The sequence below is a fragment of the Equus quagga genome, chromosome 2, assembly GCF_021613505.1.
Source record: "Equus quagga isolate Etosha38 chromosome 2, UCLA_HA_Equagga_1.0, whole genome shotgun sequence".
NCBI lineage: Eukaryota > Metazoa > Chordata > Mammalia > Perissodactyla > Equidae > Equus > Equus quagga.
In genome coordinates this window covers 60,439,588-60,463,542 of record NC_060268.1, presented here as the reverse complement: position 1 = coordinate 60,463,542, position 23,955 = coordinate 60,439,588, and the positions used below count along the sequence as shown (strand labels likewise).

General features: G+C 50.7%; 1 protein-coding gene across 1 annotated transcript in view; it reads right to left on the bottom strand.

The window, feature by feature from the left end:
* The window catches only part of SMAD3 (SMAD family member 3), a 120,817-nt gene extending 97,484 nt beyond the window's left edge, over positions 1-23,333 (bottom strand). Inside the window, exon 1 of the mRNA XM_046652603.1 lies at positions 22,611-23,333. Coding sequence (XP_046508559.1) covers positions 22,611-22,816 — 206 coding nt within the window. The 5' untranslated portion in view covers positions 22,817-23,333. The remainder of the gene's footprint in view (positions 1-22,610) is intronic.
* Positions 23,334-23,955: the final 622 nt, after the last annotated feature.

Here is a 23,955-nt window from a genome sequence, read left to right as displayed (position 1 = left end):
GAAGGACATCTTGAGTATCCCCAAGCTGAGGTTCAAAGTGTTCAAGTGACTGTCTCAAGAGCCCACAACTACAAAGTAGCAGAGCTGGGTTTGTCAACAAATCTGTCAGACCCCTATCATCTGGTCTACCTACTACACCAGGAGAGGCACCGGGACTCAGGGCACCACGTTCCCAGATACACCCTTCAAAGTCCACCTCTGGGTAATGCGAAAGAGGAAAGCCCCGCCCTGAGCAGGGTGAACCCCGATTCCAGCCACTCCCATGCAGCCTGTCACCGTTCCTCAGCGGGCCCCTCACTTGACCTGGGTGTGCCTCCTGCTCGCACACTGGTCCAGGCTTCCACATGGAAGGCATGCCCCCTAGGAGAGGGTCACGCTCAGGAACGAGGACCCTGTGTGCCTTCAGAACAGCAAAACCCAAGGCCTCTGATCACTGATTATACCACTGATTGCTCCACTGGACTCTCGCTTCCCCATCCACAGCATCCAGCCAGTGCTACCCCCTCACCACCGGGCCCCTTACTAGCTGGGTGCCCTGGGCCAAGTCACTCAGCATCTCTAGGTCTCGTTTGCTCATCTCGACTAGCACCTACTTCCAAGGGTTGTCATGGAGATGAGATGAAATCACGTATGTGAGAGCACTTTGTATACTGTAAAATATGATACATAGGGAAGGTCACGGTGGTGGTGCTTCCCCTTTCCAGGGACAGCAGGTGGATAAGAATCCATTATCATCTAAGGGACACATTGGGAACGCTCGTGAGTACACACACACCATGTGCATTTATTTCTGAGCAACGCGGTGTAGTAAAAGAACCACTCTGTCAAAGAACTGGAGGGACGCCTGTGTCCCTGCTCCTCCAAACATACAACTTGTCCCTGGTCACCTACACAGCAGGGCTGAGACCACTTGCTCCGTCTCCACCCGGGGTTGCTGTAAAGAGAGAACAATGGAAATTGTCTGCAAACTAGAAAGTGTGCTACATGTCACCCCACAGTGAGGCTGAAGATGAAGGTCACAGAGAGAAGGAAATGTGGCTTATTCTCCTGCTTTCAAAAGCACCAAAAGGGCTCAAAGGGAAAAAGGATCATTCGTTGGAAAAAAACAGCAAATAGCAATGGGTTTTCTGGCAAGGAGAGCCGATGGTGGGGCGAGTTCAGGTTTTCCGGGTGTCTCTCTCATCCCCCTGGGGTCTCCTAGCCTGGCTTCTTCAGAACAGCCCAAAGCAGCCACCTCCTCCCTCCATAAAAGCCCCCTCTGCAAGAGAAAGCTGTTGGGCGTGCCCACACTCAGGGTGCTTGCTGTACGTCAAGCGCTTTATTTGGGGTCTCCTGGGAACTCTGCGGGGCAGGGTGCCGAGGCTCCCCAGGGAAGGGCCTCCCTTCTCGGTTCACTGGGCTTGCTTTGTCCGGAGAAAGGTTGCCCTGACAAAGGCAGGGGGTGAGTCCTGTCCACGCCCCGTGCTCCCAGGTGCTGAGGGCCCCCAGGTGTGAGCGGCTGCAGGAAGCTGCTCCCCTTCTCACCCCAGACCAGCTGCTCCCTCCGTTTGAGGGGGGGATTCTGAAATAGCCTCCCTAGCAGCGCTGAACTAAAAGTGTGTGAAGGAGCAAAACACCACCCGAGTTTCCTCCGCGACCGCCCCCAACGCACGGCCCTACAGCTCTGCTGCTTTTGTGGGTTTTGCTCCCCCAGCTTTTCCTGCTCGCCTCTTCCACGTGTTTTCACACTCACTGAGACATTCTGCCTGCCTCGGCGATACTCTCTGCCATAGGGTCTCGATGGTGGGCTTCCCCAGCCCCTGCCCACCCCACCTCACTGCCCCTCAGCCAACAAGTAAAGCTAAGAAAGATGAACAGTGTGATCCACCAAGCCGATCCGGAGAGGCCACTTCCACTTAGCAGCAGCTAAACCTAGTGTGTGCCCAGCCTCCAAGCCACAGTCTCGGAGAATTAGCTCCAGGTTTGGGGTTCCTGGCAGTTCTGACTTCCTCCAGAGGGGGGGCATCAACACACGCAAATGGAGAACAGAGAACACAACCCCACACCAGAATTACACACACGATGATTCCTCCTGTGTGGAGATAAACTAATAAATGCATACTCGCTCCCTGCTCAAGCTCCAAGCTTCTATTTTTATTCTCCTAGATGAGCTCGGTAATCACGTCTGAGCTGTCAATCAGCCAGGCCAGAGCAACTCTCAGAACTCTGACCTAAAGCGTGGCTTCCAAAGGGCCCGGCTTGCTCCGCCCGTTTCAGGCAGGGCTGGCATCACAGCAAAACAATTTCAAAGCACAGAGACCATAAACACAAAATTAAAAGGTAAAGTAAAAAGGGAGGAGATGTTTACTGGAAACTTAAGTTCCACTGTCCAGAAAATATAGGTGTCTTTTTAAACACACATACACACACATATATAACGCCTCTGCCACCCACCTTAAGAAATATGTACTTTGCTCTATATATGGCTTTCTTATCTGCCCGATTATGCTCAGCTCGTGACCTTGTGAAGCCTGGAATAATTACCCACAGAGAAATAACAGGCTGGGCCACAGCCAGGGCCTACCAAAGCCAGTCGTCTTGCATTTACTGATGAACACACAACTTGCTCACAGGACGAACTTGAGTTTTCTGATGCACAGATAATCATTCCCATCCATACCTGAAACGCAGCCACCGCTGAGAGGGAGCCAGCTGGCTACTGGAACCAAGAACAATCGTATAACATAGTATTTCTGGGTCCAGAAAGAAAAGACTTTCCAACTGAAACTAGGCAGGAAATGAAGGTGGGCAGATGGTAATCATCAGGGCAGGGGTCTGGCAAAGACCACCCCGCCCGTGCAGGAAGAGGGAAAAGCCAGAGGAAAATTTACCCCTGAAAGCAGAGAATTTTGATGGGAGCAAGAACAAAAAGCCATTCCTGCTGGCAATGAGGTGCCCACCAGGGCTGCTCCCCAGACACAAGATCTTAGCAGGGGGAAGATATGCACAATTCAATAGTGGGGCCGCTGCGTCTCCCTCTCACTAACTCAGGTCCACCTTCCTTGATGCATCCATCCCATCCCAGCCTCCACCGCACCTCCTTCAGAACCCCTACGTACTCACCATGGGACCGCAGCACAGACAGCCTTCATTACCATCCCATACTGTATTCAAACCCCTAGTAAGACTAGAAGCCCTCTGAACCTAGTGGCCACATTTTCCATTTCTCTAAGTGCCTTGCTCAGCTTCATAAGTATTTGTTAACTGATGGATTCCTCATTTGTCTGAAAAACAGCAACCTACACCGGCATATGTGTCTACACCTGCATCTCAAGCTTTGTCATTTAAAAAGCTCAAACCCCACCCCCATCTGTGAAACCCTTCAGGGTTGATCAGAATTGAGGCGTCCTCTTCCCTCCTGCAGCTCGTTTCACACCAATCAAGTACTCACCTTTACATGCCTGCCAGCCACCACCCCAATGTGCCCCTCCCCACCTAAAGATACTGGAATTAGCTGCCCTTCCCCATTAATGTTTAATCTGGACAGCTGTGCCCCATCAGACTGCCTGCAGGGAACCACCAACAACTGGGCACAAAGAGGGATGTTTAGATGCTACAGCTGACGAAGTGGTGGGACGCTCTCAACCAAAGGCAGGACATTTTCTCCGAAGCTCAGAGAACAGCACACACACTCTCACGGCCCCCAGGATGCACCGGGGCACTGCCAAGGATCTGACACTAAAATATGCCAGCGTTGGCTGAGGCCTCTGACTTAGTTTCATGAAAAAAGTGTGGGTGTGTGTAATGGCCTGTTTAATCCATTCCTGCTCCACCCCTAGCCCTGCTCCACCCCTCAACTCAATGCTCTGAGTCTCCTGAGCAGAAATAACCAACTACAGATGGTTCCACTACTTCAGAGATGTTGAGAAACCACTGACCCAGAGATATGACAGAACTGGGGCTCCAAACCTCAGGGCAACTGTTCACCAGCGGCGGCTGGGATTACCAAATCAACAAGCTTCTAGAATCTAGAACTTTTTTCTGTGTGCATGCACTTTTTGTCTTTTTTAAAGCCACCACTATCACTTTACCCCCCAAAAAAGATACCCATAACCCTGAACCACAGCTTTAAATAAGACCTAGGGCTGTGATTCTCAATCCCGGCTACATACCAGAATTACCTGGCGAACTTTAAACATACTGATTCCTAGGCCCCAACCACAGAAATTCTGAATTAACTCGTCTGAGGTGTGGTCTGGGCATCAGAATTTTTATAAGCAGCCAAGGTTGAGGACCTCGCCTCGTGAGCCCACCAACCAAATGTGAGTCGTCAGGCAGGAGTCTCAGCTGCCACAGCTTGCCTTGAACCTCAAACCTCTTTCCATTCTGTCTCCACCTGCAGGCCCCGGTCTCCAGCCCCCAGAGCGATTTTACAGTGATCCTGAAACTATCCAAATGAGTAACAGAGCCAGTCATTTCTTTGAATGCAAGCTCAATAATTAGAATTTTTAAAGTGGAAGAAACTTTAAAATCCTGCTAAGCCAATGCCTTTGGTTCACAGAGGAGGAAAGCAGGGGCCAGGGCAGCACAGTGACTCACCCAAGGTCATGAGGCTGGTTCACGATGAGCCAGGCCTAGAATCCAGGTCCTCCAACCTCTGGTTCTCTCTTCTGTGCACCACAGAGGAGCCCGTCTGGTGACAGACTCCCGACAAAAGCAGTGTCAGTGGAATGGTCGTCGTTTACTGACTGTATGCTTTCAGTGGCCATCCTCCCACTACTTCATCTCTGGAAGGCTCCATCTCCCCACTGGCCTTAAAACAGCCGGGGGCAAAGATGGTTCTTGTCCTTAAAGATTCCTGAGCGTGCTGGTCAAATCATAATCCTCAAAGAATATACTTGCTGGCTGGCTGAGGTTCATGGAAAAAGCCATTAGCAAAGAAAGTCTCCCCCAGTTTTGAAAGGGCACTCTGTTGAGCTGCGGGTCTGACAGACCGAAAGCCAGCAGTGGATTCTGGTTTCTTGTGGATAAGAGAGAGTTGATTGTTGGTTTCAAAATCTCTAACCAACCTGTGAACACGTTTCCCTTCCTTCCTGTATTTTTACAGCACCGTGGTTGGAACACAGCTGGTGCCTGGAAGCACAGGAAGCCTGTGCTTTGGGTTAAATGAGAATTCCTCTTTGCCTGCATACTGATTTCTCCTAGACCAGGAATGGGGAATAGACTCTCATCAGGTGAACCTCATTTCAACACAAGCCGGGAAGCTCCGGGCAGGCAGGAGCATGCAGGACTGTTCAAATCAACAGTGCATTTACAGCTCCTGGACAGCATCTGGCGGCACCACCAACTAAAGATGCTCAGTAAATACCGGATGAGTTCAACCGTGACTATAATAGAATTAAATAAGGTCATTTAAAAATGGGCCTCCTCTGAAGGCAGAGCATCAGACGAAAAATTAGATTTGTCCCCCAGGAAAATATGTGCATCAAGAAAAGAGTGAGGGGCCAGATCTGTGGCCGAGTGGTTAAGTTCGCGCGCTCCACTGCGGCCGCCCAGGGTTCGGATCCTGGGTGCGGACATGGCACCGCTCGTCAGGCCACGTTGAGGCGGCGTCCCACATCCCACAACTAGAAGCACGTGCAACTAAGATATACAACTGTGTACGGGGGGGTTGGGGAGATAAAAGCAGAAAAAAAAAAAAGATTGGCAACAGTTGTTAGCTCAGGTGCCAAGCTTTACAAAAAAAAAAAAGAGCCAAAGGCAAGCAGCCAAGGAGGAAAGGGCAGAGAGCTGCCATGAAATATTAGAGCTGATCTAGACCTTTGAGATTCTCTCTTTGATTTTGCCATTCTGTAGATGCAAAGACGGATACTCAGAGAAGTCAAGCCAACTTTCCCAAAGTCATAACGCCAACCTCTGCCAGAAAGCAGCCAAGGGGCCTCAGCCTCACCGGGGAAATAGGACACCAAGATGGCAGCTCCTTCCTGTGAGCATTTGTTCACTCGCTGATTCCACACTTCACTGAATCTGGGGGCTCTGATAATGATGAAGACGAAGACCAGTTCAGGTTGTGAGGGGAAGATAGGATGAAACGGCGCCTGTTCTATTCCAGGTGTTGCTGGGATGTTCAGGTATTGATACCCAGGGAGCAGCTGGAGCTGAGGGTCTCTAGCTGTGGAGAACTACGGACCTGGGAGTCATGCCCACCGTGAATCCCGGGGAGAGGAGAAGTAGTTTGAACGTCGATTTGATTCAGCCCAGCTGGGCAGAAGGAGGTCCAGCACGTGGTTTGATTTTCTCGTCACTGAAGTTAAGGCCGACAGGCAAAAAATAAACATCAAAAAAAAGTGGCCAAAGACATTCAAAAAGATTCTTGGATGAAAGTTCTTTTGTGAGCACTGTTATTTCACCCTCCTAACGGTAACCACTTCCCACATGAGCCCCAGGAAGGCAACCGTGCAGCCCACAAGAGAGAGAGAAATACGACCACACTTCCCTCTTATAAACAGGCAAAGGCAAACATCCGAGACCACTGGCCCACAGCCGTGGTGAAACAAAGGGTTGGGGGCACCCTGAAATGGCTGTCAGGGCCTCCGTCTCCCCACATGCTGACTCTCCCTCTGTGAGAGGTGAACTCAGGCCATTACCTTCAGAACTGAAGCTGATCAAACAGAACCGGCCTCACACTGGGACAACGTACGTAGTTCGGTTTCACGCCCAGGCTCACCTGGCCACCACTCCTGGAAACTGAAGAATTTTCAAGAAAAGTAGCTGCTTTGGTTCCAGGCCCAAGCTCAAAGGTGTCTCTCTGTGGGGACCACACCAAAAGGGCAGGAGGACAATGCCACACGTGTTTACTGAAGTGCACGATTCTCCCCAGTCCTCACCTCCTGGACCGACAGTGGTGACAGATTCTTTTTTTTAACGATAAAAGCAAAAACTAACTCTTCCAATCAAGCAAGAAAAACAGGCAAACCTCAAACAAAACATCTTTAATTAGCTCTGAGATGCTCCCCGAGGTCCCGAGTTATCCCAGCTCCTGGATCAACGGGAAAGTAAAACTTGAAGGCCCTGGGACAGGCTCTGTTTTCTCCAAATTGAAATTAAAAACCATTTGCAGGCCTGAAGTCAGTTATTAGCTGACGGTGACAGGAAGACTCCAGGGTATTCCACATCTGCTGAAAGTTCCATCAGAAAACGACAAAAAATTATATAAATCAGCCAGCACTTTGTTTTTAACCACTAAACATTTATAGAATTCTTATTTCTTCATCGGTATGCTTTCAGAGAAAGTTTCCAGCAGATTCAAAGCCAGTGAGAGGCACAAAGACACTAAACATGCAATTAAACTGCACACAGCTTTGAAGCTAGAATACCGCAAGAACCTTTAGAAAATTTCCCCTGGGGGCAGGAGGCTCTTAGCTCAGTATCCACTCCATACTCATGGGCAAGTTTTTATCTTCATTTTGTCAACAGGAAAACAAGACTGGTGGAGGGGTGGAGACAGAAATCTGAACTGCTTGAAATGACCTGGCTTAGGTCACAAAATATGTCATCCTCAGGCATAGCATTCAGATGCCCTGAGCCTTCTTTGCTAGTCACACTTCCATTTGTCTCCCCGAGCCCCAATTTGACACCTCTCCCAAAGCTGCCCCATGGCAGACTGCAGCAATCTGCTCCCAACACAATTACATAAGTGTTTCTCCATCTCATCTAGCTGATAAACTCCATGAGGGCAGGAACTCGTCTCTGGCTGGTTTGCCACCATAGCCTCAGCAATTAACAAGACATCAGCTAAGTGTTCAGGAGTCTACTCAGAGAAGAAGGAAAACAGCAGTCAACAAGTATTAATTAAAATTTACTAAGTGCCTACTACTGTACAGTAGTCCCCCCGTCACCCACAGTTTCATTCTCCATGGTTTCAGTTATCCTTGGTCCAAAAATATTAAATGGAAAATTCCAGAAATAAACAACTCATAAGTTTTAAATTGTGCGCCATTCTGAGCAGTGTGATGAAATCTCATGCCACGCCACTAAGTCCCGCCCAGGACATGAGTCATGCCTTTGTCCAGCGTATGCACGCTGTATATGCTACCCACCCGTTAGTCACTTAGCTGTCTCGGTTATCAGATCAACTGTGGCAATATCCAAGTGCTTGCATTCAATAACGCTCATTTTACTTAATAACGGCCCCACATAGGCATTGTATCATCTCAGACCATCACAAGAAGAAGGGCGAGTACAGTACAATAAGATATTTTGAGAGAGAGAGAGACCACATTCACATAACTTTTATTACATTATATTGATATAATTGTTCTCTATTTTATTATTAGTTATTGTTGTTCATCTCTTACTGTGCCCAATTTATAAATTAAACTTTATCACAGGTATGTACATATAGGAAAAAACACAGCGTATATAGGGTTCAGTACTACCCATGGTTCAGGCATCCAGTGAGTGTCTTAGAATATTTCCCCGTGGATAAGGGGGGACTACCGTACTAAGCACACAGTGAATCAAGGAAATAGCCTGGGTCCTTGACTTCCAGAGGCTTATTCCAATCCATTATTTCTGCCACTGACTGCATGTGACACAACACTGGCCAATGAGATACCAGGAGGCTTCTGGGAAAGGTTTTTTCCTGGATAAAGAGACCCCCGAGGAGAAGCAATCTTTTCCGCCCCTGGATGCAACTGTGTAAAGCAGGGAATGCCTGGAGCAGCTGTGGTCATCAGTGGACCATGAAGGGTCAAGCTTGAAGACAAAAGCCATCAGGCTGAAGACGGCAGAGCAGAAAGATGGAAGGCTCCTGAGTCCTTGCTAATGCCTGACAGCTCCCTGCCTCCAGACTTCTCAGGGGTGATGATAAGCCCCAACACTGTTGAAGTCAGGCTTCGCGTTACTTGCAGCCAAAAGCATCCTAATACAGTGAATCTGACCCCTGAAACAGAATACGGGATGGATCACAGAGGGAAGGGACCAACTGGCTTACTGCAGTATCCAGGCACGAGGGACCGGGGATCTCCACTACAGAGGAGAGGGTGGCCGTGGTGAGGCGAGCTGGAGTCAACAGACACAAAAGCTGATCCCAGCCTTACCCACAAGATGGCCTAGTCATCTCCACGAAGTCCAGAGCCCAGTTCCCACGCTGACTATCCGATGAACTGGAACATAAATCATTAATACTCTCTGCCCATACTCACCCACACACATGCCTTCTTGTGTCTGTGAGGTTAAAAAAAAAAAGGGGGGGGGGGCATGGGGAATGCATCTTGTTCTATTTATAAGACACGGCTAGCCACAAAGGATGATGACGAGAGCACCACAGTATCAGCTGAAGTTCTCTAAGCAAGTGCCAAGTTTGGTTTGAATTTACATTTCGCTTTTCCCAGCCTGTAGCCTGTCCTCTTTGTCACTCTCACTGCTCTCCTTGGAGCTCATCAGACAGGGCCTCGCCCATGGCAACAGTCTGGCTGGAGAGTATAGAGGATTCAAGTCTCTCTCCAGACTTCCAACTAATTATTTGGGGCAAGAGAAGAAGGATGAGGCTTGGACAATCACAGAAATAAATCCTGAAAAACGTTAAGAGGAAGTGAAACAGCCCGAAGTCTTTCAGTGTTCTCTACAGAATACCATTGGCAGAGGGGGTCATCTGGGGCCACGTGCTCTGCAGCGGCCCTGGCACATTCCATGCATTTACCACAATCAAAGAGAAAGAAAAGGCACGCTTGCTGTTATTTTTAATTCCTTCCTTAACGCCTTCCAAAATTCTTCAGCAGAAGGATTATCCGCTAAACTCGCACCAGCTCCGGGCCAGTAGAATCTTTGAGGCCTCAGCTCAAATGGAGCAGGGGAGCAGGAGAGGTCAGCTCGCAGAAGTCTCCGCTCCTGACCATTAAACATCATCTAAGTCACACTGGGCCTAGCGGCAACTCCTGGGTTTCAAAGGAACACGGCCTGATGAGCATGCAGACATTCTAGAGCCAGGTAAATGCCCTACCACTGCCACCTACCACTTCGGTCCCCCTTCCCCTCAGAGGAGCCATCAGCACAGCCAAATGGTCCGAGTCCTACTCCAATTAACTAAGCTCTGGTGCTAACTTTACCTTGTTAGACTATCTCTAAGCTCTCATCCAGTTTTCAAACATTACGTTGCCGACTTGCTGAATGACCTTAGGCAGTTCACTTCACTTAGAATCTGTGGTTAGTGCCATCAGGTCAATTCCGACTCCTCGCCACCCTGCAAACAGCAGAGCGGAACCCTGCCCGGTCTTTTCGTGCCATCCTCTCAGCTTCCGGTGCTGTATCAGACAATGTGCCACTGCTGGTCACAGGGTTTTCATGGCCGATTTACTGAGAACAGCAGTAAATAATTCAGGCAGTCCCTTCCACTTTAGCAGTGGCATATGACCTGACTGATCCAATCCTCCCAGCTACCTTGGTAGGTGTCATGATCACTGACACAGACGCAGGGTGACTCATGGTGACTATTTACCCAGGTTTGCCCGGACAGTCTACAGTTATATCCACTTTCTGGCTATAATTAATAATACCACTGCCTCCTTTCACTCTTAGAAGTGTCCTGGTTCGTTCAATAAATAATACAGTCACCCTAGATTCTAGAAGGGGGAGTGCCTCAGAGGCAAATCCAGCTCCATCTCTTATCATGAGACCGAAAGCAACTTACCTAAGCAAGTTCAGGGATTTGCTTACGAGGATGAGAATGGTAGCCCTTTCCTGGGGAGCTTCGGGGCAGACGACTGAGGTCAGGAGCCAGAAACCTAAGTTCAGATTCCTGTTGTGCATCTGAGTCGTCTAAGCCTGAGGCCGCTCCTCCGTAAGCAGGGACAACTCACCCTTCCTGGAGTACTGCACACCGGGAAAGAAGAGCAGCCAGGGGACAGATGGCCCACCCTGGTGTCTGGCATACAGTTGGCACTCAGTCCACGCCACATGTACAAGGATCACCCCCAGGTGAGAGGGCTCAGGTGATCTGCCACAGGTCAGCACAGCTGACCCAAATCCTTGGACAAGGCCAGGAGCATCGCCTCACCTAAGCTTCCGGTACCAGGCCCCAGAGCATGCCCGCCCTGAGTTCACACTCCTACTGAATCCTCTGCATCATTTGTGATTGTCTCTAAAGTCTCTGTGAAAATCTAAACGTGAACTTGGACGCCTTAACTCCATCTCTGTCAGAAAAGGGTTTTCAGCAACACTATAAAGCTGTGCTTCCTAAAGAAATAGCAGGTGACACTGTGTAATATTTTACAGTCTGCCGACGCTTTTAATGCATAGCTCATCTGAACAAATCATTTCAATAACCTTGCCCAGGGAGGAATTATTTTTCCCATTTTACTGACGAGGACAGGGAGGCTCAAAGAAGTCAGCTGACTTGTCCAAGGTCACCAAAGCATAAGCGGGGAGCAGGGACTTGCGCTCAGGTCTCCCAACATAAACTCGGAGCTCTCCACAGCAGCATGCCGCCCCTTCAGAAACAGGGCTCTCTCCACGCTTCCAAAAGTGGTCCATGAACCAGAATCAGACCACGGACACAAAACTTTATCTTCCAAAAACCTATAGACTTAGCAACAACCAAAAAAGCTGACTCTAACCAGCTAAGGTAAATTGTACCCAGTCTCTAAATGGTCAACACGATTGCTGTTTGCTCTCGGCGATAAAATAAGTGAACAACACTGACTTGAACTATTTTACTCTTTCATTAAGGAATATAACCTGTTTTAATGAGCTTACGGCATTCTGTGAGTCTGCAGTAGAGAATTTAGGTGTTTTTACTGATTGTAGTGTGGTCTGAAATTGGAAAGCCTGGCCCAGAGGATCATCAATGAAGAGCCTAAAAACACTGTCCAGAGACATTCCACATAAAGGCCCCATGCCAGGCACAGGGAAGACCCCGAGAGAGGCCGAGATCTGTCTCGAGGCCTTTGCTGGGGGAGACCACACATCCACACGGAGCACAGCAACACTCTGCTTCATTTCCCAAGGAATCCATGTCAAGAGGCTGGCATGACTCACTGGCTCATTACCTGAGCACTTGGGCTCCCAGAGCCCTCCTGGCTGTACAACTCGTCTTCTCTCCTGACGGCGAACAAAACACTATTTTCACTCTGGTCCAGACATAGCCTAAAGCTGTCCACATGGTGGTGTACGGGATTATGACTCTGACCTGGATAACTCAGGCAGAAAACCTGCTGTTACCGGCCACGGGTGGGGGAGGAAATGAAACACGAACAGAATGGTGGCTTCAGCCATGCCACTCCCCTACTTTAAAATCTCCTGGGCGCTTACAGAGCAAGGTCCAAATGCCAAGCTTGGCCGACAGAAGCCCTTGGCAACATCTTTCTCCGATTCCTCTCTGGCCACTCCCTCTTCCACACTCTGGCCACCCTCAACTGTCCTGCCTGCCCCAGACACCAGGCCCTTCCATGCTGTCTGGCCAGTACTCCAAGCAGCCGGCAGCCGCCACCCTACTCCTACACTCCTATCCATCCTTCAACGCTCTGCTCGAGTATCACCTCCTCTGTGAAGCCTTCTGAATCCCTCAGAAAGAGAGCTGCTCTTCCTCTGGGTTCCCAAACACTTTGTTTGACCTTTACTAGAGTGTCTTTCCCATGAGCCCACCGTATCTGCAGTCAGCATGTCCCTTTTTGCCTCTGCACAGTTCAGAGACAGGACTTCATCTCTACATCTCTGTATTCTGTGAGGCCCAGCACGAAGTCAGCGCCCAATAAACGTATCCACAAATGCTCTCTTAGTTACCCAGATCTCTGCTCCACTTTTTTAGATGGGCAGCTGCAATATGTTTCACCTTCTCCCTGATCGGCATTTCATCCACTCTGATCTGGGTTCTAGGTGAGGGATGTCAATCCCCATGGAAGTCCCCACAATTCTGTCCCTATAATGGGGCCACCTAGGCTAGACATCAGTTGTGGGCACACAACTAAGGAGATGGTGCTAAAAACAGGCCTGCCCCTACCCCTTGTGGGTCCCTGAGCAAGAGGACACATGAAGGCCCACATCCTGTATGTCATATTTAAAAGATAGAAAATCAAGGTAACAAACTGATAAACAGAATATGCTCCATCCTCCTACCTTGACAAATACCTTAATGAAATCTGGAAGGCCAGGTCTGAACTTAGAGTTCTCTGACTCCTTGGTTTCACCATGGAATGTGGATACTCGGGGAGAACTGGCCCCAAATCCCAGCCCACCCCCAGCACCATCCCACACTTAAGAGGGGCTTCAAGCACACCCATCCTACATTCAGAGAGGCTGCACGCACACCCCTGCAGACACAAGCCTGAATTCCATCGACTTCCTCCAGCCCCCTGCCCTGCACCCCTTGACAGCCCTCGGGCCCAGGGGTGCACATGTTGTCCATGGTCGGTGCAGGCTGCCCTTCCTTAGGGAGACAGACCTGGGGAGAAGGCCCCCACAGGACCCGGAAGCAGGCTCGAGAGCACTGAGGCAGGGACCCGAAGGGGCGGGACCCAGAGTATGGTCTGGAAGGAGGAGGTGCAGGCTCTCGATGGGCTGTCCCTTGGCCCTACAACTCTGCCCTGTGAAGAGCAGCACATCCAGAAGGAGGGCCGCAGCAGGGCCCTCTCAGCGGCAGCCCCATCTTGCACACAGCTAACGGCAGTCAGGGGTACCACCACCCACATCCAGGCCCTTGTGCGGCCATGAGTTTCTGCCGCTGAGCATTCTCACTTGACAGCCAAGCTAGCTGGTGAGGTGGTAGTTAGAGCTGGAACTGCTTTCCAACTGGCCTCAGAAAACACCAGCAACAATAAACATCGTGCACTTCCACACGCTCACCGGCAGGCTATCGGTGACCAGCGCGTGAGTCACGGCCTTTCTCCTTCAGGATCCTGCCCATCCCCCGCCGCAGGAGCCCTGATTCATCAAAGTTTGTTTTCAATACTATTATTTTTAGTCAGCCAAACAATTTTAAAACTGACGATGGAGAAGGGGAAGGGGGAGGGCAGAACCACCTAAGAACATGGATTGTCTCTCTTTCAATAGCCTGCCGAGCCCTAAACCAACAAGTGGCATGGTTGTGAGCTCTTGGTGTGCGTGTGCTGGAGGGAAAACCGAGGTTCTCCAAATGGTGAGCTCGGAGAGCAAGGGAGGGGTCCCCTGCTGGAATGACTGACACCACCAGTCAACGTCCCCCTAGAAAGGGAAGAATGAGTGCTGACCGAGTACCTACTGTGTGCTGTGAGCTACAAATATCAGCCAAGTGCTGGATCTATCTCATCTCATTCAGGTTGATTTATATGAGGTAGGTGGTCCCATCCCCATTATAAAATGATGAGGAATATATATGATGAGGAAACTGGGGCTCAAAAAACTGAAGCAAGTGCCTGGCCCCATGGCTGAGTGGTTAAAGTTCCATGCACTCGGCTTCAGCGGCCCGGGGTTCTCAGGTTCGGATCCCAGGCACAGACCTACCCCATTCACCAGCCATGCTGTGGCAGTGTCCCACATAAAAAAAAAAAAATAGAGGAGACTGGCACAGATGTTAGCTCAGGGCAAATCTTCCTCAGCAGAAAAAAAAAAAAAAAAAAAACACCTGAAGCAAATGTACCCAAAGTTGCCACATAGCTAGCGACTAGCAGGCTCAAACCCAAGGCTGTGGCCCTGTGCTCCTTCCTCAGTACTGTGCTTTTCCTCTCCACCCACGTCCCCCACCCCTACTCCACAGGTAATATTTTAAGAATCTGTTTGGGTAGAGATAAATGGCTACACACAAAATTTAAAGAGGTAACAGAAGAAACTACTTCCCCCGCCGCCCTCCAGGGCAGAGAGAGGGCTCACCTTGAGTCTGAATCCAATGAGGGTATGAGAAAGCTGACAACAGGGAGGATTTGAAGCAAGAGGAAAAACCCCATTTCCAACATCAGCGCCTGCTTTCAGCCACTCGTAACTACTCAAAAAGTCCTTTCTGGATGCATTACTCCACATTTGGGTTTATCCCAGAGGTGATTTTTTAAGGAAAAAATGCCTTTTGGCATTTTTGAGCTGTGACAGCGTAAAAACAGACCTTTAAAAAACACACACCCAAAAAGCATTACTATTTTCAAAAGTCCAGTCTAAAAGAAAAAAGAAAAACAAAACAACGGTGACACCTTGGAGCTAGAACTTGGCCTGGCAGTCTGTGATGCAACCCTTCGCGGCAGAAGCGACCAGATTTATAACTGGAGGTTTCAAAGGCAAACCCTCACACGGCGTTTCTTAAACAATACTGTCGTCTGGTCTTGACTCCCAGCAAAGCATTCCGGAGAAAAACCTCCCAGATGGAAGCAGGGGAAGCCCGGGGATACAGAAAAAGTACTGTTTCGGGGGAAACTCACTTTTCATTTCCTAGCTGGGATTTAAACCCGTAAGCCCCGCGCTGCTCGAGAACAGGCGCACACTTGCGCAATCAGGCACAGCCTTTCTTTATATAGATGCTTGAAAATAAATAAAGGACGCTTCCTGGGTAAACTCTGACATATGAGCAAACACTTTCCACAGGTATCCTCTATAATGCCTACCTCTTACATTTAACCATTTTTAGGCATTTGTGGTCATTAGTTTAAGTAAACTTCCTGCTCTAAGAGCCAAAAATAGCAACAAAAGAAGAAAAACTGCTCACAGCATCTCAAGACACACAGCCTCCACGTCTATATCCTCGTCTTGTTATTTTTACATTCCTTTGTAATTTCACTCGATTTAGACTCCCAGGGTAAGGGAGACACAGAGAGGAGAGAGGGGGAAAATAACCACAATTAAGGACTGAATTATAATTTTACTACTTTCATTTATATAAATTAATTGGCACCAGACTGATAGGGATTAAGGACCTTAACAATTAAGAAAGATCTGTGATTCACTGACCAACTGGATGCGTGTAAATGGGAGCTTCTAAAACGTTTGCATGAAAACCACTTTAGAGATGGAAAGGCCCTCCAATAGAGCTTACCTAGCCTATCTTCCAGCTCATCTGCGGCCCAGAGATGTTAAGTGACTTGCCCCAGGTCACACAGCTAATCAGAAACAGAGCTGAGTCTAGAACCTACCCAGGTCTGCCGACTCCTGCCACCAAAATGATCCCCAAAACCTTGTTTATAACTAATTTTTCTTTGACAGCAATTATGGGGAGAAAAGGCCTGCTAAAGAAACTTTAGCCTAGTCCAGAATTAGCCAAACTTCTTAATTAATAGGCGTCTGCTGTGTTTTCATTTTAAACTGAGTCTCTCTGTCAAAACATTCTGCAGCTGTGTGCCACTGTGGCCAGCTGCTGCTTACAGCAGAGACCTCAGATAATCAACGGTGGATAGTGTGACTTGTGCTATAGATTTGTTACTCCTCAAACAATTAAGTCAAAACAAAGAATAATGTTACACGCGCGCGCGCACACACTCACTGTCATCAGGAGTCAAGGAACTGCAGAGCGTGGGGGATTTGGCTTTCTGGCATCAAGAAAACAGGATTTACAAACTAACTGGAGCGAACACATACACCATTAGTACAACTTCAAAGAGCCCACGGCAGCAGCCAGTGGACGAGACGCTACAGGAGGGCAGGGACGATGTCTGCCTTGGCCACTGTTTTGTCCCTGCGACCTAGCACAGGGTTTGACACCTGGGAGGTGCCCTGCAGGGAAGCATAAAAATGAGGCAGGCCAGTTCTCTTAGGATCTTTGTTCTAAAACTTGGAATAGCGTACAATTAGAAGCCAAACTTCTGCAGGGTAGGGTTCATACGGCAACTTCCAACTGTTTCCAGGAACCACCATGCTTGAAGATAGGGGCGTTGAAGGCTCCACGGCCCAGGAAGCTGCCAGTGGTCAAGAGATGATTCCAGGCCTCCTTGGCGGGGAGCTAGTCCCATCCAACAGGGCAGTAGCCATTCGTGTCTGCAAAAGCTGGGAAACCTCCCAGCCGCCTGCATGCCCTGCACGCACAGCACGCTGCCTTCATGAGCAGCCTTTCTGGGCCCTTCTCCTCTAAGCTGACCAACACTATCAGATGTGGATTTGGAGAAAGGGGCGGGGTTGATTTTTTTTTAAATAGAACAATACATCAAAGGAGACAAGGGCAAAAGTTAATTAGGACTATGCATGAGCCTTGTTGATTGAGAAAGCTGCGTTCCACCCTAGAGAATGTAAGAGCACGCACAGGAGGCTGGGGGAGAGGTGGATAAAGTAGGGGAGAGAACAAGCTAACGGGAATACAGTCTGATTTCAATTTTTAAAGCATGCACTGCTCAGTCCCATTTATTTCATAAAGGAGCTCACACAGAATCATGGCTGTATTGTGCATCAAATGGCATTAAGACCTCCTAATAAATTAACAAGTGAAAATTAATGGTTGCTCAGTCCATTAAATCGTGTTAATTTTATTTCCATTATAATAATACAGCAATTACAAGTTTACATTATTAAACCAATATTTATATTTCAAAAACTCAATTTAATTGGATTCCTGATGTGATAAGCTGAGCCAAATTCTCTCAATTTCATCAACTTCTTGCATTTCCCACCAGAACTGACTACTGTATTCATTGACTTTTGTCTATTATTAGAATTGTCGTTCAAAACTTTACGTCCTTGCAAAGACTTTTAAAAATGTATTATTAAAAGCTCTTGTGTCCATACAGAAACTCAGACTTCTGGGATTTATTTTCAGCGAGTGTTAACCAGAGAAATGAAAAGCTAGGTCACACCAAAACTCTGAAATTCTAAGTGTCCGCAATCATCCCCAAGTTGTCCACTTTTTATCAACCCTCTCTGTTATATTCGGAACTAATGTATCTAAAATAACTGTTTCCAAAGAGGAAACCTGAATTTCAGGTTTGCAATACTAAATTACTTTTTACTTCAAAGAGAGAATGCTTTACAGTGGAGTAAAATACCGCACACAGGTCACTAGCCCTTCGGTGCAAGCTAGAAGGTGACATATTCATAGCAGCGCTCAGTTTAGTAAAAGGCGGAAGATAAAGATGCCCTCGTTCTTGGAGGCAACTATCACCATGTATACCCTAAAGTTTGTATGATCCTACTGTAGTCTGGAAACTTCCTTCAGATGGTAACTCCCGTCTTCGTTTTGGTTTTCCACCTCACATTGGCATCCCTGCCTCTACTCCTGACAGCATTAACTGTCTGTCCCCCATGACCCTGGACACTACCTCCCTCGGCTGCAGCTCACGCCCTGTATCAGCGGGCAAGTCCGTCACCCACTCTAGACAGGGAGCTCCTTGAGAACAGGCCCCCACCTTGCTCATCATAGCAGATATTTAATAAATAACTGAATAATCTAGTAATGAATGAATGATACACACAGAGGGCTAAACAAAACACATCTGTCAATCTCTCTGGTTTACAAAACATTTCCACAGGCCTTTTCTCATCCTGACTTGACAGGTGCAGACATGAAGGCTCTGAGACATCTAGGTATTAAAATGGCAAGATTTAGGCCCTGAATTCTGTGCTTTTTCCAGAGAAAGCATATGGCTGTCATTATTTTGTTTTCTAACATAGTGACTTTAACAATATTTAAATGACACATTGTAGGCCCCCCACCTCAAAAAAATCACTCCATGGTAGAGCTCGTATTTCTTCTGATAGCTAGGAATTATAAAGAAATAGCATTTAGACGCTCAAATAAAGCCCAATTAATGTTTCCCTTACTAAAGTGTAAGCTCCTCAAAGGCAGGGACCTGCAATGCAAATATATCTCTGCATCGCCCCCCCCCCCCCCATGGCCTGGAATACTGACTCAGACATGAAAGGGGGCCAATGAATATCAACGAATCAACAAAATCCAACGTGTAACCCTTGATTAGGAACGGTGAGCAAGGGGCCGTCTGTAACGGTCAACTCCTGGGTGCAAGCAGCAAGTTCTAACGTTCCAAATGTCAAGGGACTGTCAGGTGGCTCCCAGGTTCAGCCAGAGCTCTGAGCCAGCCCCACAGTCAGCTACCCACGGTCCTGCAGGCCCCTCCTCTTCCCAGCCCCTGTGTGAAACTCCTCTAATCAAGATTTACTAGAGAAAGAGGATGGGCCACCTCCCTGGCAGCCGGAAGTGGGCTTGCTTCCAATGGGCTACACAGAATGGTTCTCTGAGCAGCAGCTGAGAGAGGTGGGAGGACAAGAGATGCTGAGATCCAGACGGTATGAAAGAAGCCGCTCCTGCAGACTTGGTAATAGGTCCGTCCCCAGATGCCTAAGAAAGAGGTATTAAAGATGAGGATCTTTTTCTTTCTCCCTAGAATAAGAGTAGCCTAGCAACATCCAGGTAGATAGCAGGAGGTGGCCGTGCTAAAAGAATAGATGCACAGAGAGGGTAGGGATGCTGTGTGTCACTCCTGGCATTTGGTTCAATTCCCCCATTTTCCTTTGAACCTGGTGCTTTGACACAGAATGCCCAAATTCCCTTCCAAACAAACCAGGCCTTAAGGTTGGTCCAGCTCCCAACAACTGAGAACAGGAAAGACATGGATCCACATTATCGGTGGAAGCACAAGTTACCAGTGTCCATCAGAACTGTCATTTTTAAGTGTGCCTGGCTCCTTGTTACTGACATAACACACACACCTTCTCTCCCTCTCGGTGGCAAATGCAATGACTCCATTCTTATAAACTGGCCAGGAAGATGCCTGTAGCTTTACTCAGGTATGCAAGCAGGTGAGGAGTGAGATGCTGTTATACAACTCGTCTAAGTTCCCCCATCCTGCCAGACCTTGGCATATCCTGATAGCCCCTCTGTCAGTGTATCTAAATCAAGCTCTCTCCGCTTCCTTGGCACCGGTCTCTTTCACATTCTTGATATCAGTAAGCCTGCATCACTCCAGCTCGCCTGTTCACTGAAGCAGGTGAGAGCTGGTGTAACAGAGAAGCAAGCATGTGGTCTGGAAGGCCCGAGTTTACAGCTATAATTGCCAAACGTGGCTGTTGTTGCTCACGATTACATATCAGCCAAAACACGCTTATCAAAATCTCCCCAGACTGAGGGCTCCTGAGACCCCAGGGTCCAGATCTCAGAGAGGACTTTTAAGCACCCTGTGCCCAACCCCTCACACATGGTGGGATAACAGGGTAAACACTTCCCTTTGTCCACTTTCTAAAGCCCTACTTATAAAAGGCAGCGTGGCCAGAGCAGACAATTTCACAGGCACCAGCACGATCTATGGGGCTCCGCAGACACACTGATATCACCAACATGAGGCTAGCCAGCCACCTCCCCAAGACATGGCCTTTAGTTTTCTGCCCATGACCAAAACAGCAGCAGCTGTTGCCAAGGGAGACAAGGTGACCCAGAGGCGTGGGCACAAAATCCAGGGATGGAAATCCATTTTGTCTGGATCCACCCAAGCAACTGGGTTTCCTAGCTGAGAAAAGATGAAAAAAATCTGCCTCAGCATTAAGTTCCTGCCAGGCAAGCAGAAGATGCATCCAGATGCAACCAGAGGTCCTAACAGAGTCATGAGAAGGCCAGCGGGCAAGTCAGCCTCAACTCTCAGAAACACCCAAAGCGTTCACAGGGCTCAGGCTGCAGGACCTCGGAGGCAGGCCAGAGCTACACTCCCCCAGAGGGGAAACCCCCACCCAGGCCAGGGAAAGCCAGGCTGTCCTGCAGGCTGTCACCAGCCCACAGATTGAAGATCAGCAACCTCACCGACAAAGATCCACACTGCCCCCGCCTCCAGCGCCCCCCACCAGCTAACAGTGCTTGGCATTCAGCAAAGAACGTACTCAGAGCCTTCAAGGTGAAGAGCAGCACCGGGTAGGAGAAGGAGCACTTTGGGTCAGAACCTCAGTCTACTGTGTCAAGCCTCTCTCCTCCAGTTTTCTCCACTTTAAAAGTGAGATCAATCTTAAGCCAAACTGCCTTATCTATTTTCCAGGAGTTAGTTTCTCTCTGAATCTCATAAAACCATGTGAAAGTGCTCTGTAAACTGGAAAACACTTCAGGCAGCTACTCATTTTATAACTGATACCAATTTTTGTTTCTGTTTCAAGGCATAAAGCCCGTGTCCTCAATGCACCTAGGCAGGTAAGAAGGCAGGTTCTGCAAACCCCTCCCCAGGAGGGAGAAGTGGGACACTCATTCACCCTACCCCCAGCCCCCACCAAAGGGATAAGGAAGAGTCAAGAACAAGAGCGGGGACCAGCCCCCAGGGCCCACTGACCATCACGTCACACCACCTCTGCTGAAGGCGATTCTGGCTCCCGATCACAGCGCAGAGCGTGATTCCCAGACAGCACACCGCCTTCCCTCTCCCTTTATTGACTGGATCCACCCAGTTTTCAAAGAATTATTATTTTTTAAGTCAGCACTCCCACCATATGTGGCATTTATTTCCAGAGGAGGCCTGCCCTCGGTTCCCATGGACAGATGTTGCTTTGTGCCTGCCTGACACGGCTGGCAGCCCCTGTACAGCTGCCCCAAGCAGGTGGCCAAGGATGGAGCCCACTCTTGACCCAGGAGCAAGGATGACAGTCTCTGTGGGGCTCAGGCCCTGGGACCCCCAAGGACATCCCCCACCCCATACATACTCCCTTGGTGCAGAATCAGACCTTAAAGGGGGCTGAGGGAGAGGCAGGAGGCCAAGGTGCACCCCCACACCCCAATTCTCAGCCAGGCGTAGCCAAGCTAAAAGAAGGCCTGGGGAGCGGAGAGAAGTCACTGACCCCTTCTATCAGCCATCTGTGAGCTCCCGCCTGACCTAGCTAGCGTGAAGTGGAGGATAAAGGAGGTCCAGACAGATGGCAAAGCGCTTTCGGAAGGAGGGCTCTGCAGGAATGCGAGCGCCGATGGAGGCCCACTTTGGGGTGTGTTTTGTTATCTTATCGGCTCTGAGCCCCCTCTGTTCAGCGTCCACTCCCCATCTCAAACTGAAAGGAGAGCACAGACAGTCGGCGGAGACAGGGCAGAAGATCCTACTCTCTGCCACTTGTCTCTCATTTGAAAGTCAGAGCAGCGCACGGCAACTAAAGTGCGTGTGTGCGGAGGGGGCGGGAGACTGGCACAACCGAGTCTAAAAATACTCGATAAAAATGCTAATCCCGAAGGCAAAGAGGGAACGAAGAAGGAATCTGTCAATCAGGAGGCTCCCGCTCCTCACCCACAGCCCCAGCTGTACGGACTGCATTCCTGTTGAGGAGGAAAGAAGTGGGGGGACAGGACTGAAGAAAAGAAAGGGAGAGACACCACCACCTCCACGAGCGCGGGCCGCGGGGGCGGGAGACGGCGGCGGAGGAGGGGCTCCGGGCCGCGGAGCCGAACAAAGCGGGCCTCAACTTCTAGCCGCAGCTCCCCGGAGTGGGGGCGGCCAACTCCAGCAGCACCCCCTTTCCCGGAGGTGAAAAGCGAATGTGAGGTCTGGAAGTGAGAGTGCCGCGTGGAAGCCCCAGGCTCGGAATCTTTGCAAATCCAGAGGTTTTGTTTGGGGTCCCTTCCAACCCCTTCCTGCCCGCGCTCCCACTCCCCCCCTTACACATCCACACGCGCGCGCGCGCACACACACACACACACACAATCCCTCCCGCTCCAACCCCACCCGGCCGGCCACGCCATGCGATGGGGCCGGGCGGGCGCGCCCCCGGGTCGCTCGGACCCCCACCTGGGGATGGTAATGCACTTGGTGTTGACGTTCTGCGTGGTGATGGCCTTCTCCAGCTCGTCCAGCTGCCCCGTCTTCTTGAGCTTCTTGACCAAACTCTTGACCGCCTTCTCGCACCACTTCTCCTCCTGCCCGTTCTGCTCGCCCTTCTTCCAGCCCAGCAGGCGCTTCACGATCGGCGGGGTGAAGGGCAGGATGGACGACATGGCTGGGGAGGGCGCGCGGGCGGCAAGGGGCGCCCCCGGCGGGGCTGGGCACGGCGGGACGCCGGGGGCGCAGAGGGGAGCTCGGCCGGGGCCGGCCGCGGTCGCCCAAACTTCACCTCAACTCGCGGCGAACTTGCCCGTGCTCCGGGCCGGGCCGCGGCGCTGCAGCCTGCGGGGCTCCCGCGGCGGGGAGAAGGGCGGCGGGGAGAAGGGCAGGCGGACGACAGCGGCGCGGGGTCGGGCAGGCCCCGAGCGCGGGGCGGAGGCGGCGGCCGCGAGACTCGGAGTGGCAGAAGAAAGTTTGGGTTTCCGCACGGGGTAGCTGTTTGGGTGCCGCCTCCAGGAAGGAAAGTCCAACCCCCAGCCAAACTTTGCTCGCCTCGCTCGCTTTGATGCGCAGATCCCTCCGCCTAGGCAGCCTTGCCTCCCCGCTTCCCTCCTCCTTCCCGGCCCGCTCGCCCGCTCGCTGGGCCGGCCCGGGGCGTGCGCAGCGCTCCCGCTCCCGCCCGCTCCCAGTCTGTGTTTCATGCAAATCCGCGTGCAGCCTCCTTTCCAAGCGCTGTCACCGCCCCCTTGCCGCCGGGGCTCCCCGCCTCCTCCCCCGCGCCCCGCCGCCTCCTCCCCCGGGCGCCCTGCCCGCCTCCAGCCTCCGGGAGGGCGCCCGGCCTTCCCCCGCCCGGCGCAGAGCACGCCCACGTGGGCGACCGGGGACAGCGGCGGCCCTGGCTGGAGCGCGCAGGACCCCGCGCGGCCCCGACCTGAAGTCCTGCGGGCGCCGGGAGGAAGTCGTGGGAAAGGAGCGGCGAGAGGGGCCCCAGGCGGGAGGGCTGGGCTCGGGCGGTGGCGTCCGCTCGGAACCCACACTCAGGAAGCTCAGTTGGAGTTGCCGGCCGGAGAGGGTTAGACTCGCGGCGAGTGAGCGCCGTCAGGCCAAAGGCTGGTGGTGCACCCCTGGGAGCGCCCGGGTCCGAGAGAGGGCGCACGGAAGGCTGAGGCCCAGGAAGTCGGGGCGCGCACTGGGACTCGCGCGCGCTGATCCCGGTCAGGGGCCTGGGCCGGCGCCGGCGACCCGGGGCAGTTCTTAGTGTCTCATCGGTGAGGTCACACCGGCGGAGAGCCCCGAGACTGTGTACGAAGGA